Source organism: Cannabis sativa, chromosome 6, assembly GCF_029168945.1.
Source record: "Cannabis sativa cultivar Pink pepper isolate KNU-18-1 chromosome 6, ASM2916894v1, whole genome shotgun sequence".
Lineage (NCBI taxonomy): Eukaryota > Viridiplantae > Streptophyta > Magnoliopsida > Rosales > Cannabaceae > Cannabis > Cannabis sativa.
This window is the reverse complement of record NC_083606.1, coordinates 2,749,632-2,773,896: the sequence shown is the minus strand read 5'-3', so window position 1 is coordinate 2,773,896 and position 24,265 is coordinate 2,749,632. Positions and strand designations below refer to the sequence as shown.

Sequence of the window (24,265 nt, the reverse complement as noted above, 5' to 3'; positions counted from 1 at the left end):
CTTACAACATTCAGCATCTAGTTAAGTGGATTGGGAGGGCAAAAGTATCAAGATTCAAGAAAGCTGTCTACAGTGCTGCGGTTGCAGCAATGGTGTATACTGCCTGGAAAATGAGAAATGCTGTGTTGTGGCAGGGGGTGCAAGCTGACACTATTCGGTTGGTTGAAGAGGTGAAATGGAGTCTAAGGACTCGGGTGGCAAAAAACTTTCAACTGTCGATAGAGAGTGGTTTTGTGCTCTATAGACATCATAGAATTCTGATGTAAAGCAAATTGAGGAAAAAAAACACACAGCAGTAAAAAGAAATTGTATAGATTGAGGCCTCTTTTTTGGGGTGCTCTTAGATTGTAAAGTTAGTTTGTGCAATACATATCATTAATTTATAAAAAAAAATGGAATATTTTCTTGTTTTAATAAAGAATAGATGTTTTTATTCACTGAAAATAGAGTAATAGATGGAGATTTTTGGTTTTGAACAAAAAAAAAAAAGAAAAAATAGGTAGAGAGATTTTTTAATTAAAAAAATTAAAAATATGAAGAAGAACAAACGAACCTTTTATATATTTTAAATGTATTTTTGCTATTTTAAATGAGGTGTCAAAATAAGTTATTTTTTTTTTTGAGAAAGTTTCACTATTATTATAAATTAACAATCATTTACAACAGTAGTGAAAATGGGATAGGGAATTTCTCCTACCCAACAAATGTCTTGGTCCAACTCTAAAGCATGCTTTGCTAAACCATGAGCGGCATGATTAGCATTTCTCATCGCATGAGAAATAGTAGCTTCAGGGAAAAAGGACAAAAGACAACGAACATCTATTATTAAATCTGAAAAACAAGATAAATCTGTAGATGTATGAATTAAAGCATTAAAGACTCTTAGCGCATCGGTCTCAATATGTGTGACTTGTAGCTGCTGCTGGATTGCCCAATTGAGACTATGAAATAGAGCTTTAGCTTCCATTTCATCGGAACGGAAGCACCCTTGGACAGGCTTTGAGATGGCAGCAACAACAAGGCCTTTATGATCCCGTACAATGGCACCTACTCCCAAGGTTTTCGAGGTAGCATTGACGGCTGCATCAACATTCAGCTTCAAGCCTGATGCAGGAGGGGGCTGCCATGGAGTGTCTCTGCTTGCTGGTTTTTTACTGGTGTGTGCAGCAGTAGGTGAAACACTTGTTACAGCTGGTGTTGTATGGGCTTGCGTTGTAGAAGCATGATACTTCCCTAGGTAGTCTTTGGCAAATCTTGCTGTAATCTGCCCTTCTTTAAAAACTCCTCCATGTAGCACTTTATTTCGATGCGACCATATTGCCCACATAGTGCAAATGATAAGCTCAAAATCTGGTTGTGAGTGTATAGTGGAGAGGTGAAAAATAAAATCACCATCATGCATGATTTGTGCTTTCCTGAAGTCCATAGAGAAACCCAAGTGTTTCCATGTCGATTTGGCATGTGAGCAAGTGAATAGAGCATGCCCTATGGATTCCCAAGCATTAGAGCACATGGAACATGCAGCCGAGTCAAGTACTTTTCTGTGATGTAAAGTAGCAGCAGTTGGGATGGCATTGTGCATGACCTTTCAAGCAAAAATTTTGATCTTGGATGGGAGTTTCAAGTGCCAAAAGGATTTCCACCATTTACTATTTAAATCTGAAGCCGAGGCTTCTGGTTGTTCATCTAAGGCAGCAGCTAAGTGGAAGCCTGACTTTACTGTATATATGCCCGAGGTTGTGTGATGCCATATTAATCTGTCTGAAGTAGGGAAGAAACTCAGCGGGATTGAGACAATTTTTTCCACATCTAACTGACCAAAATAATTTTCCAAAGAAATTTCTATATTCCACTCCCTTTCTTCTGTTATGAAATTAGCAACCAACATAGAGGTAGGTCCTGTGTAAGTGATGGGTTTAAACTCAGTAAAACCAGGTATCCATTTGTCTTGTCCACACTGAATATTAAAACCATTTCCAACTTTGAATCTAAGCCCTTTGAGAAGAAGTTCACGACCCCAATGGATGCTTTGCCATGTAAGCGAAGGAGAATGGCCTAGGTTAGCTTCCAAAAAAGAATTGTTGGAGAAATATCTGCATTTTAGAAGCCGACTTAACAATGATGTAGGCATTTCGAAAATTCTCCATGCTTGCTTGGCCAAGAGCGCCTGGTTATAATGAACGAAAGATCGAAAACCCATCCCTCCTTCAAATTTCGACTTACAAAGCAATTTCCATCTTTTCCAATGAATTTTGGATCCATCTTTGTTCGAACCCCACCAGAAATTAGCCATCATGCTTTCCAATTGTTGACAAAAAGTTTTCGTTAAGCGAAAGCAACTCATTGCATAGGTTGGAATTGATTGAACAACGGCTTTGAGCAAAACCTCTTTTCCCCCAACTGAAAACAATTTATCATTCCAAGCATGCATTAACTTCCAAACTCGTTCTTTAATATGACTAAAGAGCTCTTTTTTGTCCCGACCAGAGTACGAAGGGAGTCCAAGATAACGCTCATGACACTCGCTAATCGGCATGTTCAGTGTTTGTTGGAAAAAAGTTTTCGAAGCTACTGGAGTGTTTGGAGAGAAGGACATTACCGATTTTTGATTGTTAAGCATCTGACCCGAAGCACGATGATATAAGTTTAGTGTTCTCTCAATTGCCAATGCAGAACTATTTGTTGTTTCACAAAAAAGCAAGCTATCATCCGCAAAAAGGAGATGAGAAACAGAAGGTGCTCTCCTAGTAAGGCGTAGTCCTTGGAGGTTACCAATAGCTTCTTCATGATGCAGTAGTCTTGAGAGTCCTTCTGAGCAGATCAGAAAAAGATATGGTGAAAGGGGATCGCCCTGGCGTAGACCTCTTGACGGTTTGACATAGCCTGCAACTTCCCCATTAAGGGAGAATGATAAGCTTGATGAGGTCAAGCAATTCTGTATCAATGCAATCCAGTTACTATCAAAGCCCATTTTCTTCATGACTGCCCAAAGAAAAGGCCACTCTACCCTATCAAACGCTTTGCTCATGTCTAATTTGAGTGCTGAGTAACTTTTACCACCTCTTGTTCTGTGTTGGATATGGTGCACGAGTTCAAAAGCAACCAAAATGTTATCTGTTATAAGCCTATTGGAGAGAAAGGCGCTTTGAGTTTTTGAGATTACAAGCGGTAAAGCATCCTTCAAACGCAGCACTATCATTTTAGATACAAGCTTGTAAATGACATTACATAAGCTTATAGGGCGATAATCCGTCATAGCAGCAGGTGAGTTGGTCTTTGGAATCAGTGTGATAATGGCATTATTAATCGATTCCATGCTTTGTCCCTCATTGAGTATCCCTAAAACAACATCAGTGACGGAATTACCCACAATGTGCCAATAATTTTGATAGAACATTGCTGACATACCATCGCTTCCCGGGCTCTTATCAGGACTCATTGTCTTTAGAGCATTTGTAACATCGGCTACAGTGAAAGGCTGAGTGAGTGAGTCATTAATTTCTGCATTAATTGTTGTTGGAATGGTGGCTGTCACAAGATCCAAGGCTTGAAGATCAATCGCTGAGGCTGAGAAGAGATCATTGAAATAATCTTGTATTATAGTGGTCATTCCAGCCTTTGATGTTATTTTATTTCCATTGCAGTCCATGAGAGAAGAGATTTTATTTCCTGCTTTACGCGATGAGGCATGAGCGTGAAAAAACTTTGTGTTTTGGTCTCCACTTTGTAGCCAGTCGACTCTAGATCGTTGTTGCCAATACTCTTCTTCTTGTGCCAATAATTCATCAAGAACACTCTCAGATTTCTTCAATTCATCCATTGTAGAAGATGTTCTAGTGACAGCATTATTCAAGTTTGAAACTTGCTGTTGTGCTTTAGCAATATTCTTCTTAAAGTTTCCAAACTTAGAGACATGCCATTTTTGTAAAGAACTAGCACAAGCTCCAATTTTGTTCAAAAAATTTTCCATGGCAGTACCCGAGTTTGAAGAGAGCCATTGTTGCTGAATGATGTTGGAGGCTTCTTCATGTTTAAGCCAAAGTTGCTCAAACCTGAACCGTGTATGTCTTTGTTGCTGGTGTGCTTCACTAAGAATCGGGTTAACATGGACTGCAATAGCTCTGTGATCGGAGTTTTAATAATCCAAATGGTGTGTCATAATGGGATCAAATGCGTTTGTCCAAAAGTCATTCACGAAACACCAGTCCAATCGCTCTTTAATTGTGTCCACAGAATGTCTTCCTTTAATCCATGTGTATGGGTCACCCTCAAAAGGTTGTTCATGTAGGTGGCAGCTATCCAATGTTCGTCTGAAATCATCCATTTGCACTTCATTACGTAAAGCCCCTCCCAGTTTGTTTTCATTAGATAAGATCTCGTTGAAATCACCAATTACCAGCCATGGTGATAAAGGTGCAACATCTTTTAGTCTTTCCAAGAGAGTCCAAGTTTGTGGTCGTAACTGGACTGAAGGAGATCCATAAAATGCAGTAAAATGCAACCGAGGTTGATTAGTGAAGCTGATGTAACAGTCAAATACATTTGTATTAAAATTCAAAAGGGATACATTTACATCATCTTTCCAAAGCAACATTAACCCACCCCCCAAACCTACTCTAGGGACTTCAAGTCTATTATTAAAATGTAATACATTACGAAAGCGAGAAACAACATTTGGACCTAACTTAGTTTCCATTAAAAAAAGTACATGTAGGGATTGCTCTTTTACAAGCAGACGGAGATGACGAAGTGCGCTAGGATTCCCCAAACCACGCGCATTCCAACTAAGGAGTTTCATGGCTGTTTGCGGGGCTGGAACACAGCCTCCGCAGCGTTGTCGGGATAACCAGTAGAATCCATGTCAATAATAGAAACATGCTGGTTTCGTTCATCTGCAACTGACAAGGTTGGTGTGAACACACTTGGTTGATTGCCTCTGCACCTCTTAAGAGTGTCTCGAAGTGATCCTCTCTCTGGATGTCTTTTGACACTACGGTTTGGAGAGTAATTTTCCTTATCATCTCTCTCTGCCCGAGTTGAAACAACAACCGATGAAGATGTTGTAGAGTTGGTGAATGATGCAGTCAAGGTACCTTTGTTATGGTTCATAGAGTTTTGGTCAATAGGTGGGTAAGTGGCAAATGTGTTAGAGTTGATTCCAAGCCCTGTAAGTGGCATATATATGTCTAGAGATCAGTAACCATATCTAGTTCAGAATGGTTAGGAGAGTCTTCGCCAGTGATATTACTCTTGTTTCCAATTACTGGTGCGATATGAGTTTCCAGGCTGGACTGGTACACAGATGTGTGGGTAACTGGTGTAAGATTATCAGTAAAGATACCCTATCATAATTAAATAAATTACTGATATCATATTTAAAATCAAAAACTATAAAAATACCTTATATATTATTGTTTTTATTACTATTTTTTTTTTTTGAAAAGGATTGTTATTATTACAATTTATATATAGATAAATTGATTTTTCTTAATTGGTGGTACGAAAGAAAAATTAATGAAGGAAAAAGATAAGTGAAACTAACATAGAATACGTGCACTCTTCCTCTGCCATTAATTTTTTTCCCCTATTTTTGGGAAGGAATTTATTCTTGTTTATCTTATCAGTTATTAATAGCTACCATATAATTAATAAACATCATCTATGTAAAATCACTCTCTACGCCATCGAACTCACATGCATGCCATAATAACTATTGTAATTTGCTGCCAAAATTCTTTTAATATTTATAATTGTTGTATATAATAGATATGATTCTAATTAAAAAAGTGACGATAAGTATTTTATCGTATGATTTTATTACAGTCGTATTCTTTTTTGGTTGTTAAGTGTTAATTAAATCTGATTAGTACTAGCTCAAAAACACATGGCGATATATATTTCTAATTTAATACGTATTCTAATAATATATCGCCACGTATTTTTGAGTTGACATTTAACGGCCAAAAAATGGTACGATTGTAATAAAATCGTAAGATAAGGTACTTTTGGCACATTTTTTTTATTAGAATCATGGCTAATTTGTGGTATAAATATCCAATTGCAAACAGATACTTAAGTTTAATTTTTGGCATTAATAATAATAACTAAGTTATATTTTTGAAACTCTTTAAGTATAACCATTAAATATTAAGTCATTATCTACGTGTTATTTTTTTATTGGTATATTTAAATTAATTTTTTAAAAATTTAATGACTTGGACCAATCAAAAATTACAATTTACTTAACACTTAACAGACAACCTACAAAAGTTCTAAAATTATAACTTAAGTATTATTGCGACTAAAAATTAAACTTAGATATTTATTTGTAATTGAAAGTTAAATTTAAATATTTTATGCCACAAATTACTCTTAAAATCATATAACAATTATAAATATTAAAAGAATTTCACACTAAAATATTCCGATAAAATTTGTAAGTCCAACTCATAATAAATTTTAACTTAGTATGTGGTTATAGAGTGACGCTAATGTCTAGTATCTATTATAAACCGACTTTAATAAGTGCCGTACAACGTTGGCCCATAATGGACACTTTATTTTAATAGTGACGATTCTATAAAAAAAATTGATATTTCAACCATGAATGTTTTTTTTCTTTTTTTTTTTGTAGTAGTAGTAGGGAGTCATGAATTTGCTTAATTAATTGAAATCTGATTCAATCTAATTTTTCTCTTGTCATCCGATCTAATTTAATTAAATCGTAAAATCGAATCCAATCTAATTACTAATTGAAATGGATCGATTTTTTAATTAAAAATCCAATTACACACTTAAATTTTAATATTAACTTAAAAATATGAAGAAAAATATGTATAAACTAAATATTACCATTTATTTAAGTTTGATAACATACAATCATTACAACATGTAATGCAACTAAAATTTTGAAGTAATTAATAAAATAGAACAAAACATCATAAAAATAAATACACAAAATAATTAAGTGTTACAAATTAAACACAAAAAATCTAATAAAAATATAATTAATATACATTATATTTTTTAATATTTTTTTGGAATAAGTTAAGAAATATATTTTTTTTTTTATCAATTAATCAAAAGAATAATTTGTAGCATAAATATTTAAGTTTGACTCCTGATTGCAGATAAATATTTAAGTTTAATTTTTGGCGCAGAAACTCTCCCATCCCTCTTGCTCTCCTTCTCCTCCTCCTAGCGTCATAGTTGATCATTTGCTGGGCAGCCGACTGGTGGTGGTGGATGCATTCAAAGACGTTGATTGCGTTGTCGTGATCGGCCGTAGTGATTCCGAGAACATAAATGCTCTTGACGAGTCTGTACACGACTTGGTATCGACTCTCGACTCTGATGATGAGCTGGCCATTGGAAGCTGCGAGTGGATCGTCGCCAATGGAATCAACGGAGGGATCAGAATCGGTGAACTGAGACTGGTTGTTGCTGCTGTTGTTGTTCTTGCTGGAGCCGAAAGCGAGAAGAGTCTGGCAGAAGGCGGAGAGTGCGACTAGGGCTCGTGCCGGAGGAAACCACTCTCAGGTCTGGAGAAGGATGTCGGAGCCATTAGCGGGTTGAAGAGAGAGGGCTAAGCACGACATTGAGAGCTTTCAAATTCAGATCAAAGGTTTGGGATCTGAATCTGATATGATTTGGTTTTTCTAGGGTTTCAAAATTTTTGATTTTTAGGGATTTTAGGGATCTTAATGAATTGATTTGGTTCTAGAGATAGAGTGAATTCTGAACAATTTCTAGTCGACAATTTTTTTTTCTGCAGAAAAAGAAGAAGAAAGAAGAAAGAAGAAAAAGAAGAAGAAGAAGAAGAAAGAAGAAGAAAAAGAAAAAAAAAGTTAAAAAAAATAAAAAAAGAATTTTTTTTCTGATTTTTTAATTTTTTTTAATATTTATAATTATTTTTAAAAGTTAATATTACGTGGACTACTAAAAACTTGCCACGTGTACAAGTGTGTACACGTGGACAGTCCACCGTGACACTTAACTGTGATTTTTGGGCGGAGGTGTGCAGTGTAAAACGGAATCAGGATTTAGGTAGTTTAGCTGCCAAAATTTCGATTTTTGTGGTTAAATGTTACAAACCGTAAAATTCAGGTGGTTTAGCCGCCAATATCCCTTTTTAAAAATATAAATTTATTTTCTCATTTAACAAAATAAATAATTTAACTAATAACTTTTACAAAAAACACACATCATTCAAAATAATATTACATGTGAATTGTAGCATAAATACTTAATGTTTTATATTTTATACATTTAAATACTTTATCTTTATTTTTGGAGGCAAAAATACCTAATGTTACAATTCTCTTACACCTGTTACTACCACTTCTATTAACTTATAAATATGAACATGTGGAGGTCCCAAATACATTATATTTATTTATTTTATTTTAAAACCTCATATTCTTAATATTAGAGTAGAAACTAAATGTTCTACTTGTTTAAAAAAATGAGAGAGATGCAATACCAAATTACCATAGTTATGTGAACCAATGCAATATATGGAACACGATTATCGAATTGAAGTGCTAATACTATGTTAAAATTATTTTGAGAACTGATTTTTTTTTTAAAACAAGTATCATTAAGTTTCTAATATTAAGAATATTAAGTTTTAAATTAAAAAAAAAAATGAAAAAAAATGTAATGCATCTGGACCCTCCACGTGTGTATATTATGAGTTAATGAAAGTAGTAGTAATAAATGTAAGAGAATCGTAACATTAAGTATTTTTACCTTAAAAAAATAAAAATAAAATATTTAAGTGTACAAAATTTAAAACATTAATTATAGAAAAACTTATCCTAATTTTGTGAGTCTTTTCTCGTAGGTATAAATGTACTTATATTTTTAGTGAAAATATAAGACATTTGTGGCTGTGCACCAAAATTGAGCACGTGACACCTTCTTGAATGTCCCGTCATCAACTTGGTTTTTGTGCTCCAAAATTGACCACGTATCCTCATTCTCCACACACCACTTTTTACAAACCTTATATATAATCCTATACTTATGTAACATGTATAAAAATACTAACATTCTTTACACTCTATACTCTATAGTCAAATACTAAATATTTTTCATTGTGAGGAAGACAACAATGGTGATGAAATTAAGGAAGACAACAATGGTGAAGCCATCAGCCGAAACACCTCATCACGTCTTAAGAAACTCGATTTTAGACCAAATGGTGCCTAGACACATTCATGTCGCAACAATTTATATCTACAAACCACCAATAATGTCTACATTGTCTCTTGATGACCAATTCTTTGATTCCAACATACTCAAAGATGCTCTAAGTAAGGTTTTAGTCCCATTTTACCCCGTGGCCGGTCGCTTAATTACCTCTAAAAATGGGCGTATCGATATTGATTGTAACGGCGAAGGTGTCCTATTTATTGAAGCTGAGACTAGCTTTGTGCTCGATGATTTCGGCGATTTTGTTCCGTCGCCTAAGCTAAGATCTTTGTTGGTTCCTTCTGTTGATTACTCTAATGGATTGTCTTCTTATCCTCTCCTTCTAGTGCAGGTAATATTAATAAACTTATTTTTCAATATGGTTATTTATTTATTTAATGAACTAGCTATGGTCCTAAATATTATCTAAAATTTATGAGAAATTTTTTTTTGAGCAATTAATGTACGATAGAATACACATTTTTTGATAGATTAATCAGTATCAAAAACCCAATGTGTTATCCAAACCTAATTACTAATATTTATTGTGTTATTAGGTTTTGGTAGTTGTTAAGTGTAATATAATTAAATATAAAAAATATGAGAAATTAGCCTAAAAAAATTAAAGCTAATTTGTAAACATACATATTAATTTGTCTTTTTTTTTCTTTTTTTTTTTTCTGGCATATACAACCCTACGTAAATTCTAATTATGTATTTATATATTAGTGCTTTGAATGTTTTGTGTTTTGATAGTAGCATATATTATGCTAAAACATAATTTTTAAAACAAATGGCAAAATAATTTTTGATATATAAAAGAGAAATTTCTCTTGTAGGGTTTTTATAGTATAAGTTTTCAAAAATATATAAAAGAGAAATTTTTGATATATAAAATAATTTTTCTCAAAAAATTAGTTATTTTATAGGAAAATTTAAAAAAAAGTTAAAAAATATAACAAAAAAAAAGAAAAATTCTACAATGCACCCCTTTAAAATTAATATATTGATGTACCCTTATCTGTTTTAGCACCCGAAATAATTTTTTAGTCAATTTTTTTTTCATGGTCATGTATGTTATAGTTATTTAAGACATCCTACAAAATTTTAAGAAATTTGGAAAAGTTTAACACGCCGAAAACTACGTTCCAACTGTGTATTGCACGCGTGACTATTTTATTTTATACGCGTGTAAAATAAACTGTTTGAACATTGTTTTCTATATTGTAAATTATTCAAAATTTCTCAAAATTTTGTAGATTATCTTAAATAGTTATAACGTACATAAATATGAAAACAAATTAGACTAAATTTTTTTTCTGGATGCCGAAACAAGTCAAGGGTCTATCAGTACATCCCTTTTAAGGGGGTGTATTGTAGAATCACCCAAAAAAATATTATAAAATAACTGATTATTCCTCTAGTTACTCTTAATTCATTTTATCATATATTTTTTTTTTTAAATTTTCTTAATTTTTTTCCATAAAATATTTTTTTAAAAAAATAATAAAAAAAATTATATTTTTTTTAAAAATCTATACAAATTATAGAGGAGTGCTACCCTCAACCTCCTGTTACAATTTCTTAGTCAACCTCTACGCCCGAAAACATATGTCCGAATATTTTTTTTTAATTTTTTTTTCACAAGAGTGTTCGTTATGCTTGCAACATCATTCCTGTAAAATTTTGAAAAATTTCGAATAGTTTACAATACCGAAAATACGTTTGAAGTTTTTTGAACGCGTGTGGTAAACTGGAATATCAAGAACACTGTTTTCGGTACTGTAAACTCTTCAGAATTTTTCAAAAATTTACAAGGATGATATTGTAACTATAACGAATACCGCTATGAAAAAAAAATTTTAAAAATATTTCGGCATGTGATGAACGTGAAGGTTGACTAAGAGATTGTAATAAGAAGTTGTAATTAATACTCCTCAAAATTATAATTTCCCCTACATAAAATGTAATATTTGAAAATCGACCAGTACATGTGTCCATATACCCCACCTTAATTATTTTCTCTTAAAATATCAAATCAAACTTTTATAACTGCAAAAAGTTGTATTTTCCTTTTCTGACAAAAGCTATAAAGTGAATATCTTTAGTTGCAATCAATAATAAACTAGTATGAATTTATTCATGTCATTTTACATTAAAATTTAGGAAAATTTATTGGTTTAGCTATAAAGGAAAATAAATGTAGCCCAATATATTTATTGTCATTATAATTTGCAGGTCACCTACTTCAAATGTGGAGGAGTATCCATTGGTGTAGCCATGGATCACCATGTAGTTGATGGTTTCTCAGCCCTTCATTTTTTCAATTCATGGTCAGAAATGGCTCGTGGTATTGATCTCAAAACATTACCATATATAGATAGAACTATACTATCTCCTCGTAACCCACCTAAACCTACATATGATCACATTGAATACAAACCCACTACAACTCCTCAATCTTTAACTAACAACATTATTGATGTTTCTCTTTACAAGTTAACCAATGAGCAAGTGAAGACATTGAAAGCTAAATGTTGTGGTAACAAACTTAGTTATAGCACTTTTGAGATATTGGCAAGTCATGTTTGGAAATGTGCATGTAAAGCAAGAAAACTTGGTCATGATCAAGAGACAAAATTGCATGTTGTGGTTGATGGAAGATCTAGGCTTCAACCACCTCTTCCTATTGGTTACTTTGGTAATGTAATTTTCTCTACTACGCCGATAATCAGGGTTGGTGAATTGATGGAATCGAAATTATGGTACGTTGTGAACCAGATTCAGAGTACAATAAAGAGAGCTGATGATTCTTATTTGAAATCAGCAATTGATTATTTGGAACTTCAGCCTGATATATCTGCCCTAACTAGAGGGGCACATACTTTCGGAAGCCCTAATCTTGGGATTGTTAGCTGGACTAAGTTACCCTTTTATGATGCTGATTTTGGATGGGGTAGACCGATTTTTGTGGGTCCCGCTGCGATTCTTTTTGATGGTTTGGTTTACATTATGAATAATCCGAATGATGATGATGGGAGTTTGTCGGTCGCAATCGGTCTCCAACATGAACACATGAAAGAATTTGAGAGGTTGTTATATGACATATGATTATTAACATGTTGTGTGTGAATTAAGTGTTTTGAAGCATATAATGATTTTAGTTTTTTGAGAGCTTTAAAATTTTGTAATGGTAATGTTTTGGCTTTTGTTTTTATAAGTTTTTCAATGTTTGGTGTGCATGTGCTTGGCTATTTTTCTATAAGTTGAAGAAGGTTTGAATTATGTCTTGTTGAATATTTGTATATTGATTTAGTCTGTAAATATATTAGAATAGTTTCTTACAATATGATTAAATAATTAATTAATTAAATTTGTTTAACTAATTTTGTCAAAAAAAATGTTTAACTAATAAATAATTAGGTTGCAAAACAAAAAAAATACTTCAAATGTTGTAATTAGTAGGATATGTGTCGATCAAGCCACTTGGTAACTTAATTTGCGCAAAATTGAGAGGGATTATTTTACAAATATATAAAAATAACAATTGTTTTTTATTTTTATAGATTCTTTTTATATATACAAAATACAGATTATTAATTTCGAAAGAAATATTATTTTGACTATGCTGTTACGAGATAGTAACATGATTTATTTTACAACAATATAGAGTATTATTTTTCTATTATTTCAAAACAATATTGTTTTGACGTTACTGCTATAGAAAAACAAAGTGAAAGTAATATTTTTCTTGAAAAAAACAAGTGAACAACTAATTAAAAAAAAATCTGTAAAAATGTAAATAAAAAAAATTCGTAAAAATGTAAAAAAAATTATTTTTCGGTGTATTGTACAAATTTTCCAAATTATAAGTCTTTTTCTAAAAATAAAGTATCCATCCAGTCTAAAATTTTGGTGTCAAAACTTACCAAACAAAGATAGTATTAACAAATTTAAGATGCCTATTAAAATTCACTAACAAAATTCTAATCTAACCTTTCCACACATCATAATGTTTAAAATTTGAGATTTTTACAAAAATATTGGATTTTGGATCAAAGTTTACAATTTTACCGCCACACGAAATTTTTTTACAAAAAAAAAATAATGTCTTTTTATAAAACAAATTAAAACAACCGTAAAACAACAAAACATGACAATTAAGAATAACTGTTGAACAGCTAAAAAACAACCATAAAATAATAGTAAAAACTTAAAATAGTACACAATATGAAACTTACACAGTATTTTTGAAAAAAAATTCATCCCACAGTGAAAAAGAAAAAAAAAATTGAAATTTTAGTATATGGTGTAAAAACTCCTACAAATTTAAGGGCTTAAATGACTGGAACATTACAATTTCTGTTAGTATCTTAAACAGGAGGATACGTTAGAAAAAATAAGACACATATAAGACTTAAATTTTAAATTATTGGATCTATGCAGGTGTGTGTAGTATTGATTACTTTCAAAGTTGCTTTCAATAAATTTTAAAAAATAAATTTAGTTACAAATTTAAGATACTAATAGAATTTAAGGAAAATTTTAATTTTATAAATATTAGATATTTTTACTCTTAAAAAATTTAGGGTTTTTTTTATACATTTTTACGAAATTTCACACAGAATCACTTATAGTAACTAACGGAACAACTTAAATTGTAACTAAAATCCGTATAGCAACCCACATAGAAATCACCGGAACAATCTAAACTATAAAATTTTTAAAAAAAGTTAAAAAATAAAATATGAAGTAATTCCCAAAAAAAATTATTGAATTTTATTAACTAACTTGTCCTGGTTTTTACTGTTTGTAATAGTTAGTTTTTACAGTTAGTTATTCAACTAACTCTTGTTTTGCCTTGTAAAATTTTGGTATAAATAAATGGTTAGAGGCTCTTTTCAGAGTCAAGCTTTTCAGCAATTCTCTCTGTTTTTTATTTTATTTTCTCCCTGAGTTTCTTTTCTCTGGTTTCTACCATTCCTGGTTTCTACCATTTCTGTTTTGCTGGTTTAGCTTCTACATGGTATCAGTCGCCTTCAATGGAGTCATCGATTCCTCCTCCTTCCGATCCTCCTCAGACGGTCACCGCTACTGCACCAGACCAGTCTGCTCAATCCTTTGATTCTGCCCCTTCAGTTTGGAATCCCTTTTCTAGTTCTCTCTCTACATCTTTGACGATCAAGCTTGATCGTACCAACTTCCTTTCTTGGAAGTCTCAAGTGGTTCCTACGGTAATTGGTCATGATTTAGATGATATCCTGTTCAGTGGCATCTCTCCTCCTCAGTTCTTGATCAATGGCTCTATCAACCCTGCCTATCATCAATGGAAGAAACGCGATCAGCTGCTTCTGTCTTGGATTCGCTCCTCTATGACTGAAGGAGTTCTTGCCTCAGTTGCTAATCACCACACCTCCTCTGCAGTCTGGCGTGCGCTTGAACAAAGATTTGCTAGTCAATCTAGGGCAAGATTACTCCAATTAAAAGGTCAGTTTTCCAATATTCATAAGGGAAATCTGTCCATATCGGATTATGTTGATAAAGTTCAGTCTCTTGCTGATTCTTTGTTAATTGCTGGGTCTAATATAAGTGAACAAGACATTGTGCTTCAGATCTTGAATGGATTAGGTGCTGAATTTGATCCCGTTGTCTCTGGAATTACTTCAAGAAGTGATTCTTTGACACTTGATGAGGTTCAAGCCTTACTATTGTCTCATGAAAGCCGATTGGAGCATCACAGTTCCCTGACAGATCTCTCAATGAAACTTCAAGCCAATCTCACGGTTGGCAATAACAGATCCAACCCAGGGAGATACATCCCACCACCTGCTCGTGGAAATTACTCTGACAACTCTTCAAGAAATGCTGTGAAGAGTTCATCTCGTGGTTCCTTTGGATTTCAAACCAGACTCATATGTCAGTTATGCCTCAAAAGTGGACACACTGCTGCTGTGTGCCACTATCGTTTTGACAAGAACTTTGTCCCTCCTAAATCAGCCCCTCCCCGAGCATATCTCACTGAACTTGAAGCTGAAAATGACTCCCAGGTACATCAACCAACTATTTTACCTGATTTTGGAGATGACAACCTATGGTTTGTTGATACATGGGCAAATGTTCATGTTACAAATGGCTCAGAATCTCTTGAATCCCCCACTCCCTATACTGGTACTGAGACACTTTCTGTAGGAGATGGTAAGACTCTTCTCATAACTCACATAGGGTCCACTTCCTTGTCTGCCCCTCATTCTCATGCTTTAAACTTAAATTCTGTTTTAAATGTGCCTGCTATGAAAAAGAATTTAATTAGTGTGTCTAAGCTCACTCATGACAATCATGTGTATCTTGAATTTCACAAAAATTGTTGTTTTGTCAAGGACAAACTCACTGGAGCTGTTCTTCTCAAAGGACCACTTAAGGATGGCCTCTATGTGCTTGGTGACTCAAGTCAACATTCTCCCACACTTCAGTGTAATCTTACCAATTTTTCTCAGCCTATCACTGTACCAGAATGTAAATCTTGTCATTGTTCTTGTAATAAACTCACTGTTGACACAGTGCAGCCTTGTAATGACTCATATATCAATAAAGAAACTCATTCTCAGCATTCTTCTCAATTTTCCCCTTCTGTTTCTTTCACAAATTTTAAACAAGATATCAATACTTGGCATCAAAAATTGGGGCATCCTTCACCTGCTATTTTAAGCAGAATTTTACAAAATATACAACATTCTGGCAGTGTCAAAGATTTACAATTTTGTATTGCATGTCAAAAAGGCAAGAGTCACAAGCAACCCTACTCTTTGTCCTCTAGTCATGCTTCTCAACCCCTTCAATTAATTCACACTGATTTATGGGGCCCTTCTCATGTCTCATCTCGAGAAGGATATCAATATTATATGCATTTTATAGATGATCACACTAGGTACACTTGGATTTATCCTTTGACTCTCAAATCCCAAGCCTTTGATATTTTTTTAAAATTTAAAAGCATGGTAGAGAAACAATTTAATTTGCCTATTAAAAGTGTTCAGTCTGATTGGGGTGGGGAATACAGACCATTTGCAAAGTTTCTACATGATCAAGGAATTCACTTTCAACATCCTTGTCCTCATGATCATGAGCAAAATGGAAGAGCTGAGAGAAAGCATAGACATATTACTGAAACTGGTTTGGTTTTACTTGCTCAGTCTGGTCTCTCTTTATCTTATTGGTGGTATGCGTTTCAATGTGCCGTGTTCACAATTAATAGACTTCCTACAGCTGTTCTTGATTTCAAAAGTCCTTATGAGAGTTTGTTTGGCAGTCTACCTGATTATAAGATTCTCAAACCTTTTGGTTGCGCTTGTTTTCCACATTTGAGACCTTACAACAATCATAAACTTGAGTTCAGATCAGCCCAATGCATTTTTCTTGGTTACTCTTCTCATCACAAAGGGTACTTGTGTGAAAATTCTAATGGCCGACTCTATATTGCAAGAAATGTGGTGTTTCATGAAAGCCATTTTCCTGCTTTTGAAGTCTCCTCTCACTCTCAGGTACAATCTTCCATACCTTTACCTGCTGCTGTTTTTAATTTTCCTACTGTTACTTCTAATTCTAATCAATTGTTTGGTAATGCTGCTGTTCCTTCTCACAACCTGCCCAACCAAGCACCTCTAAATACCACTCACCCTCAACCTCCATCTCCAATCCAGCCACCTCAACCCACAAACCAGCAACCTTTATCAACAAACCAGCAGCCCGATTATTCCTCTCAGCCTCCTGAACCTTCAAACCAACAGCCTGAACCTCATAACCAGCAGCTCCCAACTTCCCACCAGCAACCATTAACACAGCAGCCACCTACACATGACTCCAGCATGATATCTCGAGTTCATCAAATGAAAACAAGGTCTCAAAGTGGAATCTACAAACCTAAGGCCTACTTATCTACTAGACATCCTTTGCCTGAATCTCTTGTTCCTACTGAACCAAGGACTGTTCAGCAAGCTCTTAAAGACCCCAAATGGTTTCAATCAATGCAAAAAGAAAATACTGCCTTGATTCGATCTCATACTTGGACTCTTGTACCTTATGAGTCTCATATGCATGTTATTGATAATAAATGGGTGTATCGGATTAAACTTAATGCAGATGGCTCTCTCAACACTTACAAATCCAGACTTGTTGCAAAAGGATATTTACAAACACCTGGTATTGATTATGAAGACACCTTTAGCCCTGTGGTTAAACCGGTTACCGTTCGAACTGTTCTCACTCTAGCTGTCACTTCAGCATGGGATGTTCGACAATTGGATGTTAGCAATGCTTTTTTAAATGGAGATTTGCATGAAACTGTGTATATGAGACAACCAAGAGGCTTTGAGGATCCCACCAAACCGACTCATGTCTGTAAATTACATAAAGCTCTCTATGGTTTGAAGCAAGCCCCGCGGGCTTGGAATGAGAAATTGAGGAACACTTTGTTGCAGTGGGGTTTTCATGCTTCAAAATCAGACACATCTCTCTTTGTTTATGGATCTGGTACTAGTCTGATTATTCTCTTAGTGTATGTTGATGACATCCTCGTTACTGGACCTGATTCTTGTCTCATCTCCAAACTAATTGCTGATCTAAATACCTCCTTTGCCTTGAAAGATCTCGGCCCTTTACACTATTTTCTTGGCATTGAGATTTTTAGAGATGCTGCAGGCATGTATCTCTCTCAATCTAAATATGTGACTGACCTGCTTGTTCGACTTCAGCTTGATGGTGCCAAAAGCTGCCCCAGTCCAACAAGTTCAACTCAAAAATTATTTTTGGCTGATGGGGAACCTTTTCAGGACATAACTCTTTATAGAAGCACACTTGGTGCTCTTCAATATCTCACATTGACACGGCCCGATGTTGCGTTTATCATAAATAAACTAAGTCAGTTTATTCATGCCCCAACTGTTAATCATTGGGAAGCATGCAAGCGCCTTCTTCGGTATCTCAAGGGCACTCTTTCTCTCGGTCTCCTACTCAGACCAGCAGCTTCTATGGAAATTAGTGCTTACTCCGATGCCGATTGGGCTAGTTGTATTGATGATAGAAGATCAACAGGGGGTTATGTGGTGTTTCTTGGGGGCAATCTAGTTTCCTGGTCTGCAAAGAAGCAAAATGTTGTTGCTCGGTCTAGTACTGAAAGTGAATTTCGAAGTCTTGCTAACACCTCTGCTGAAATCAAATGGCTGGTCAACTTATTGTCTGAATTACATATTAAACCAGCCTTCTCACCAGTTATTTGGGTTGATAACCAAGGCGCAGCTGCTCTTGCAGCCAACCCAGTTTTCCATGCTCGGAGTAAGCACATCGAAATAGATCTCCACTTCATCAGAGATCAAATCATGGCCAAAGAGATATCTGTCAGATATGTTCCAGCAATTGATCAAGTTGCTGATTCTCTAACCAAACCTCTGTCCACTGATCGGTTCTTATATCTTCGAGGCAAAGTCAACATGGCTGAAACCCCTTTTCGTTTGAGGGGGGATATTAACTAACTTGTCCTGGTTTTTACTGTTTGTAATAGTTAGTTTTTACAGTTAGTTATTCAACTAACTCTTGTTTTGCCTTGTAACATTTTGGTATAAATAAATGGTTAGAGGCTCTTTTCAGAGTCAAGCTTTTCAGCAATTCTCTCTGTTTTTTATTTTATTTTCTCCCTGAGTTTCTTTTCTCTGGTTTCTACCATTCCTGGTTTCTACCATTTCTGTTTTGCTGGTTTAGCTTCTACAAATTTAAGCCTCTTTAAAATTTTAAATACTTATGCTGTTGCAAATATTTTAAATTAAAATATTAATTAATTGTTTTTTAGGGACCTCCCGTCTGGCTCAACCACAAAATAATGAAAAAGAAAAAGTCAAAGAAAAATACTGTTTTTTTTTTAAGGAATTTTAGTTTGATTGTTTTTATACCTTATTCTGATCAGTTATTGAATGAAATATATTTTTGAAATAATAAGATAGGTACCTATAAGTAAAAATAAGTTGTATATGTTTTTTTTTCTTTTTGAAAGGTAGTTGTATGTCTTGTTAGATAACTATATAAATATATATTAGATAGATTTCAAAGCCATGAAACTATATTGAAAGCTTTGCTATGATTTAACAAGTGATAATTGCCTTCTAATGATTGGGTAGCAGATGCATCTTTTATATTGTTGTCAATTTTTAAAATTATATTTATAAGTAGTGCTTAACACTTTATGGATGTATCGTCTTGTAATTGGCTAGCGATATTTTTTAGAATTTTTTACATCAAACTATATGAAATTCGATACTTATTACTTGGACCAATAGCAATATTGACACGTAGAAAAATACTAAGCACCAATAGTGCCCTTCAGCATTTCTCTTTTGAAAATAAGAATAAAAAATAATTTTATATAACGCTTCAGCTCGTGATAATTTTAAATAAGTTAACAGACTAGTTAAAATAAGAACAAACAGACTTACAAGAAAAATAAACTTAAAGACTATTGTTGCTATTTTTAAAAGTTAGAGATTAATCTCCATCATAGTGAACTTTTATAAGACTTTTACTACAAATTTTTATTTTTAATTAGATAACAAAATTAAATATAGAAACTTAATTTTTTTTTTTTTCTAATTATATCCATTAAAAATACACACATATGTAAGTAAATAAATAAATAAATATTTATACATATCCTTATACTTCTATTTCAAGTGAGTAAAATCTGGTTTGTGACAGTCATTCGCCAAAGAAAGTAAAAAAGCAATACAAACTATCATTGACTGGCTTGCCTTGCCTTGCCACCATATACACACATTCCCTAAAACAAAGAAACAAAACAAATTCAGAACTCAAAATTTTGCCTTATCCGAGAAGCAAGTCTCTGTACAGATTGATCATCAAAGCAACTGTCTATCTTTGTAATATTTGACACAAATTCCATGGCTTCTTCATGCCTTTTTCCTCTACAATAACCATCTACCACAATCTTGTATGTTAGCTCATTGGGTCTACAATTGTTCTGAATCATATAGCTAATCACTTCATTTGCCTCCGAAAACATTGCCTTTGCTGCATACCCTGTCACAAATGTGTTGTATGTGAAGATACATGGCTTAATCCCTCTAGCTGTCATCTCTGAAAGAATCCTTACGGCCTCCTGCATTAGCCCGCGTCTGCAAAATCCTTTGACAACAATGTTATAGGAAACGAGATCAGGTTTCCCGCCCGTCTCGTGTAGTCTCTTGAGGATTTCCTCTGCTCTCCAACATTCTCCTCGTCTAGCGTACATGTCCATCAACCCGTTGTAGGTAACAAGATCAGGCTCAAGACCAGCTTCGCGAATTGATTGCAGCATCTCGTGAGCTTTATCTTGCATGTTGTTTCGAGCATAAATTGAAAGCATAGAGTTAAACAACACCAAATCGGGTTTAAAACCGTTCTTATGCAGTTGCTGAAAGGCCTTTTCCATTCCCTTAAGGGCTTTACACTTGAAGTTCACAAGAATAAGTGTTCTCAATAGAACCCAGCTCGGGAAAATTTGACCGTCGTATATTTCCCTTTCGATCTTTTGTATCCCTTTTAAATTCCCTGCCTTTCCATGGCATTGGAGCATCAATGAGTAGGATGTTTCATTAGGCTTAAACCCTTTGTTTTTCATGTCTAGAAAAACAGATTCAGCTGCTTTCCAGTCTCCTCGTCGAGCCAGAGCATTAAGAAGCGCGTTGTAAGTTGTAATACAAGGACTGAACCCTGCATTGATCATCTGATCATACATTAGTGTGGCATCAATTTCTGCACCACACCTTCCATATGCACTGATCAAAGTATTGAATGTGTCTCTATCAGGATCAAAACCGCAGTTCTTCATTTCCCGAAACACACGATTCACAAACATGTGCTTACCCTTATCACCACACATAGCAAGCATAATATTCCAAGTAACACGATTAGGGCCACAACCACTCAATTTCATATCACTGAGTACTTGAATCATCTCCCCAGACCGCGACTTCTTTCCCAACATCCCGAGCACAGCATTGTAAGTACATACATTAGGAACACAACCCGACTCCTTCATCTTATTAAACAACTTCAAAGCTTCATCCTCTTTTCCAGCTTTGCCATAAGCATTTATCACAGTAGTATAAGTAACAGCATTAGGCATAACACCCTTCTTCGCCATTGTCTCAATTACAGCAGCACCATCATCATAAAACCCCGCTCTCACATACGCTGCAACAAGTTCGTTGTAAGTAACCGAGTCAGGTGGACAATTACTATCCTCCATTTCTGTCAAAATACTCAAAGCCTCTGAAAAAATCCCAGCTTTCCCAAAAACTTGTATCAAAGAATTATAAGTAACAGTTCCAGGAACAAACCCCTGCAACTTTATCTCAGCAAAAAACTCCTTTGCCTCCTTAAACAAACCCTCTCTACCGCAAGCAGATATCACAGTACTACAAGTGAAATCATCAAACTGAAGCCCTTCACTCTTTATCTCATCCAAAAGATCTAAAATTTTATTCCAAGACCTTCCCATCTTTCCATAAACATCAAGCATAACATTGTAAGTAACCAAAGTTGGTGAGAGTCCAGTTTCCTTCATTTTCTCAAACATTGTAATTGCTCTTTGGTATTTACCAGTACGAGAATAAGCATGAATAATAGTAGTGTAAGCTCTAATATCAAGTGAGAATTCCTCTAGAGAAATTTCATCAAACAGTTTAGATGCAATTGTATGTTGTGATTCTCTACCAAGAATTCTAACCATTAATTCAATAACTTGACTATTGAGTTTCACTCTTTCAGGCCATAAATTAGATAAAATCCATTCAAACAAAAGAACTGATCTTTCCCAATTCCCAGAAAGATCCAAAGCTTTCAAAAGACTAATCAAATCAACCTCAACTAATTCAACCTTAACAGAATCAAAATAACCATTCAAATCATCCAAAGAAAACTCCACAATCGAATTAAAAAGCATTTTACCCTTTGTTGTGAGAAACTCAAGGAACCCAGTTTCCAAACCACTTTCTTCTTCCTCATCCAATACTAAAACCGAAGTGGGTTTTTCCTTACCGCCATTTTCAAGCTGTTTAAGAGAAGAGCGCAAATGGGCATGGCTGAAATGATGTGGCTTTACTGATTTAACAGTGTGAGTTGTGTTTGGAGATGAAGAAAGGTGTAGAAGGTGTTGGAGGAGAGAGTCAATGGGGAATGAAGAAGGAGATGGGGTTGGAGGAGTGTGTGGTGGTTGGGCTGTTGTTGGGTTGAGCTTCCATGGCGGGAAGTTTGGTTGAGTTGGTTTATTTGATGGGGTGGGATATACTGGCCTTGAGGGGAAGATGGAACCCTCCATTGATGAGAGTGTTTGAAGCTCTGGTTATGGGAAGAGTGAGCTGTAGAAGAAAGATTGAATTTTTATTGAGAATGAGATAAAGATTATTGGTGGTGGTGATTCAAAGATGGAATTTTGGATAGAAAGATTGGTTTTTTATTTTCTTTGGTAAAGACTAGTAAGAGACAAGTGTATTGCAAATGGTAGTTTTATTTTTATTAAATTTTAGAAATATAATATACAAATAATTAGAAGATATTTGTGTAAGGGTTAGGGATGCACGGGTAAATAGCATTTTAGACCTTATAAATTGTGAAAGTTATTAATTGGATTTTTTCTTTTATTAAATGACAAAATTAATATTATATTTTCCAAATTATTACAAATAGTACCATGAATTGATTTTTTGTCAAAATAAAATTTTATAATAATTCGATCCAAAGGTGTTATGACAAAACTGTTTATATTTTCTGAATCTATTCATGTTAGAAATTATCTTCAAGTTGGTTATATTAAAAAAAAAAATTGTCAAAAATTAAGCTCATGATCTTATTTTTACATTTTAGAAAATACATGGTCTATTTTGTCATTTAACAAAATAAAGGATCCAATTAATAACTTTTGTAAAACACTGGGTCCAAATAGTATTTACTCTTTTTTATGGGGATGACCCTATACGGATTCGCATGGGACGAGGACTGAGATTAGTTTTTGTTCTTGAATATTTTACAAGGTGGGAATGGAGATGACACTCCCACCCCGACGGGAATCCATTTAAGTTATCAATATTTTTTTATTGATATTTTATATTTTATATACGTATTTGTATTTTTCAATATATTAGTGTTGTTTTTATAATTTTTTAAGTTGTGTTTTTGTATAATAGTCACTAATAATAAATAATGTGCACATGATGAAATCAATTGGCTATGTATATGAAACTAATGGAGACTTGCAAGAACAAGTCAACATGATGTTGGCTATGTATATGAAACTAAGCTTCATTATGTATGCAAACTTCACAAATCCTTATATAGATTAAGGCAAGTACCTTGAGCATGGTTTGACAAGCTCAAAACTTGTTCTCATAAGTTGAGGATTCAAACAATCTGTTCAGATACATCCTTGTTTTACACTCACAAGTATGGCTGTTCTTCTAGTTCTGGTTTATGTAGATGACTTGTTGATTGCAAGGAGAAATTTAGATGATATCCATCATCTTATAAAGAATTTGCATACATATTTTTCCTTTAAGTCTCTTGAATTTTCTTCGATTCGAAGCATATCGCAATGCCTCTGGTTTATATCTTACTCAATCCAAATATGCATCTTATCTTCTTGCCAAAACTAGTTTTGAAGATGCCAAACCTTGTGATACACCAATGATTTTGGCAAATAAACTTGCCTTAGATGAAAATACTCTTTTTAACCAACCAGAGTTGTATGATAGCACCATAGGGACACTTCATGAATATCTGACTTTTATAAGACTTGATCTTGCATACTCAATAAATAAATTGAGTCAATTCTTAAAAGCTCCAACTATCAATTACTGGAATACCTGCAAACGTGTTCTAAGATACATTAAAGGCACTCCACATTTTGGACTTCACTTAAAACTAAAAATAGTTCTTGATCTTGAAACATACTCTGATACAGACTAGGCTTCTAATGACAAAAGATCCACCAGTGGCTTCTGTATGCTTTTGGGTGGTAACTTAGTAAATTGGA

General features: G+C 34.0%; 3 protein-coding genes across 3 annotated transcripts; 1 reads left to right on the top strand and 2 right to left on the bottom strand.

The window, feature by feature from the left end:
* Positions 1-646: 646 nt before the first annotated feature.
* On the bottom strand, positions 647-1,582 carry LOC115725236 (uncharacterized). Its single transcript, XM_030654681.2, has one exon. The coding sequence runs from the start codon at positions 1,580-1,582 to the stop codon at positions 647-649; it is 936 nt and encodes a 311-aa protein (XP_030510541.2).
* Positions 1,583-8,890: 7,308 nt separating this feature from the next.
* LOC115724732 (shikimate O-hydroxycinnamoyltransferase) lies at positions 8,891-12,378 on the top strand. Its single transcript, XM_030654067.2, has 2 exons — positions 8,891-9,547; positions 11,434-12,378. The coding sequence occupies exons 1-2, from the start codon at positions 9,116-9,118 to the stop codon at positions 12,304-12,306; spliced, it is 1,305 nt and encodes a 434-aa protein (XP_030509927.2). The 5' UTR covers positions 8,891-9,115; the 3' UTR covers positions 12,307-12,378.
* Positions 12,379-19,799: 7,421 nt separating this feature from the next.
* On the bottom strand, positions 19,800-22,734 carry LOC115725624 (pentatricopeptide repeat-containing protein At2g18940, chloroplastic). Its single transcript, XM_030655206.2, has one exon. The coding sequence runs from the start codon at positions 22,553-22,555 to the stop codon at positions 20,039-20,041; it is 2,517 nt and encodes an 838-aa protein (XP_030511066.2). The 5' UTR covers positions 22,556-22,734; the 3' UTR covers positions 19,800-20,038.
* Positions 22,735-24,265: the final 1,531 nt, after the last annotated feature.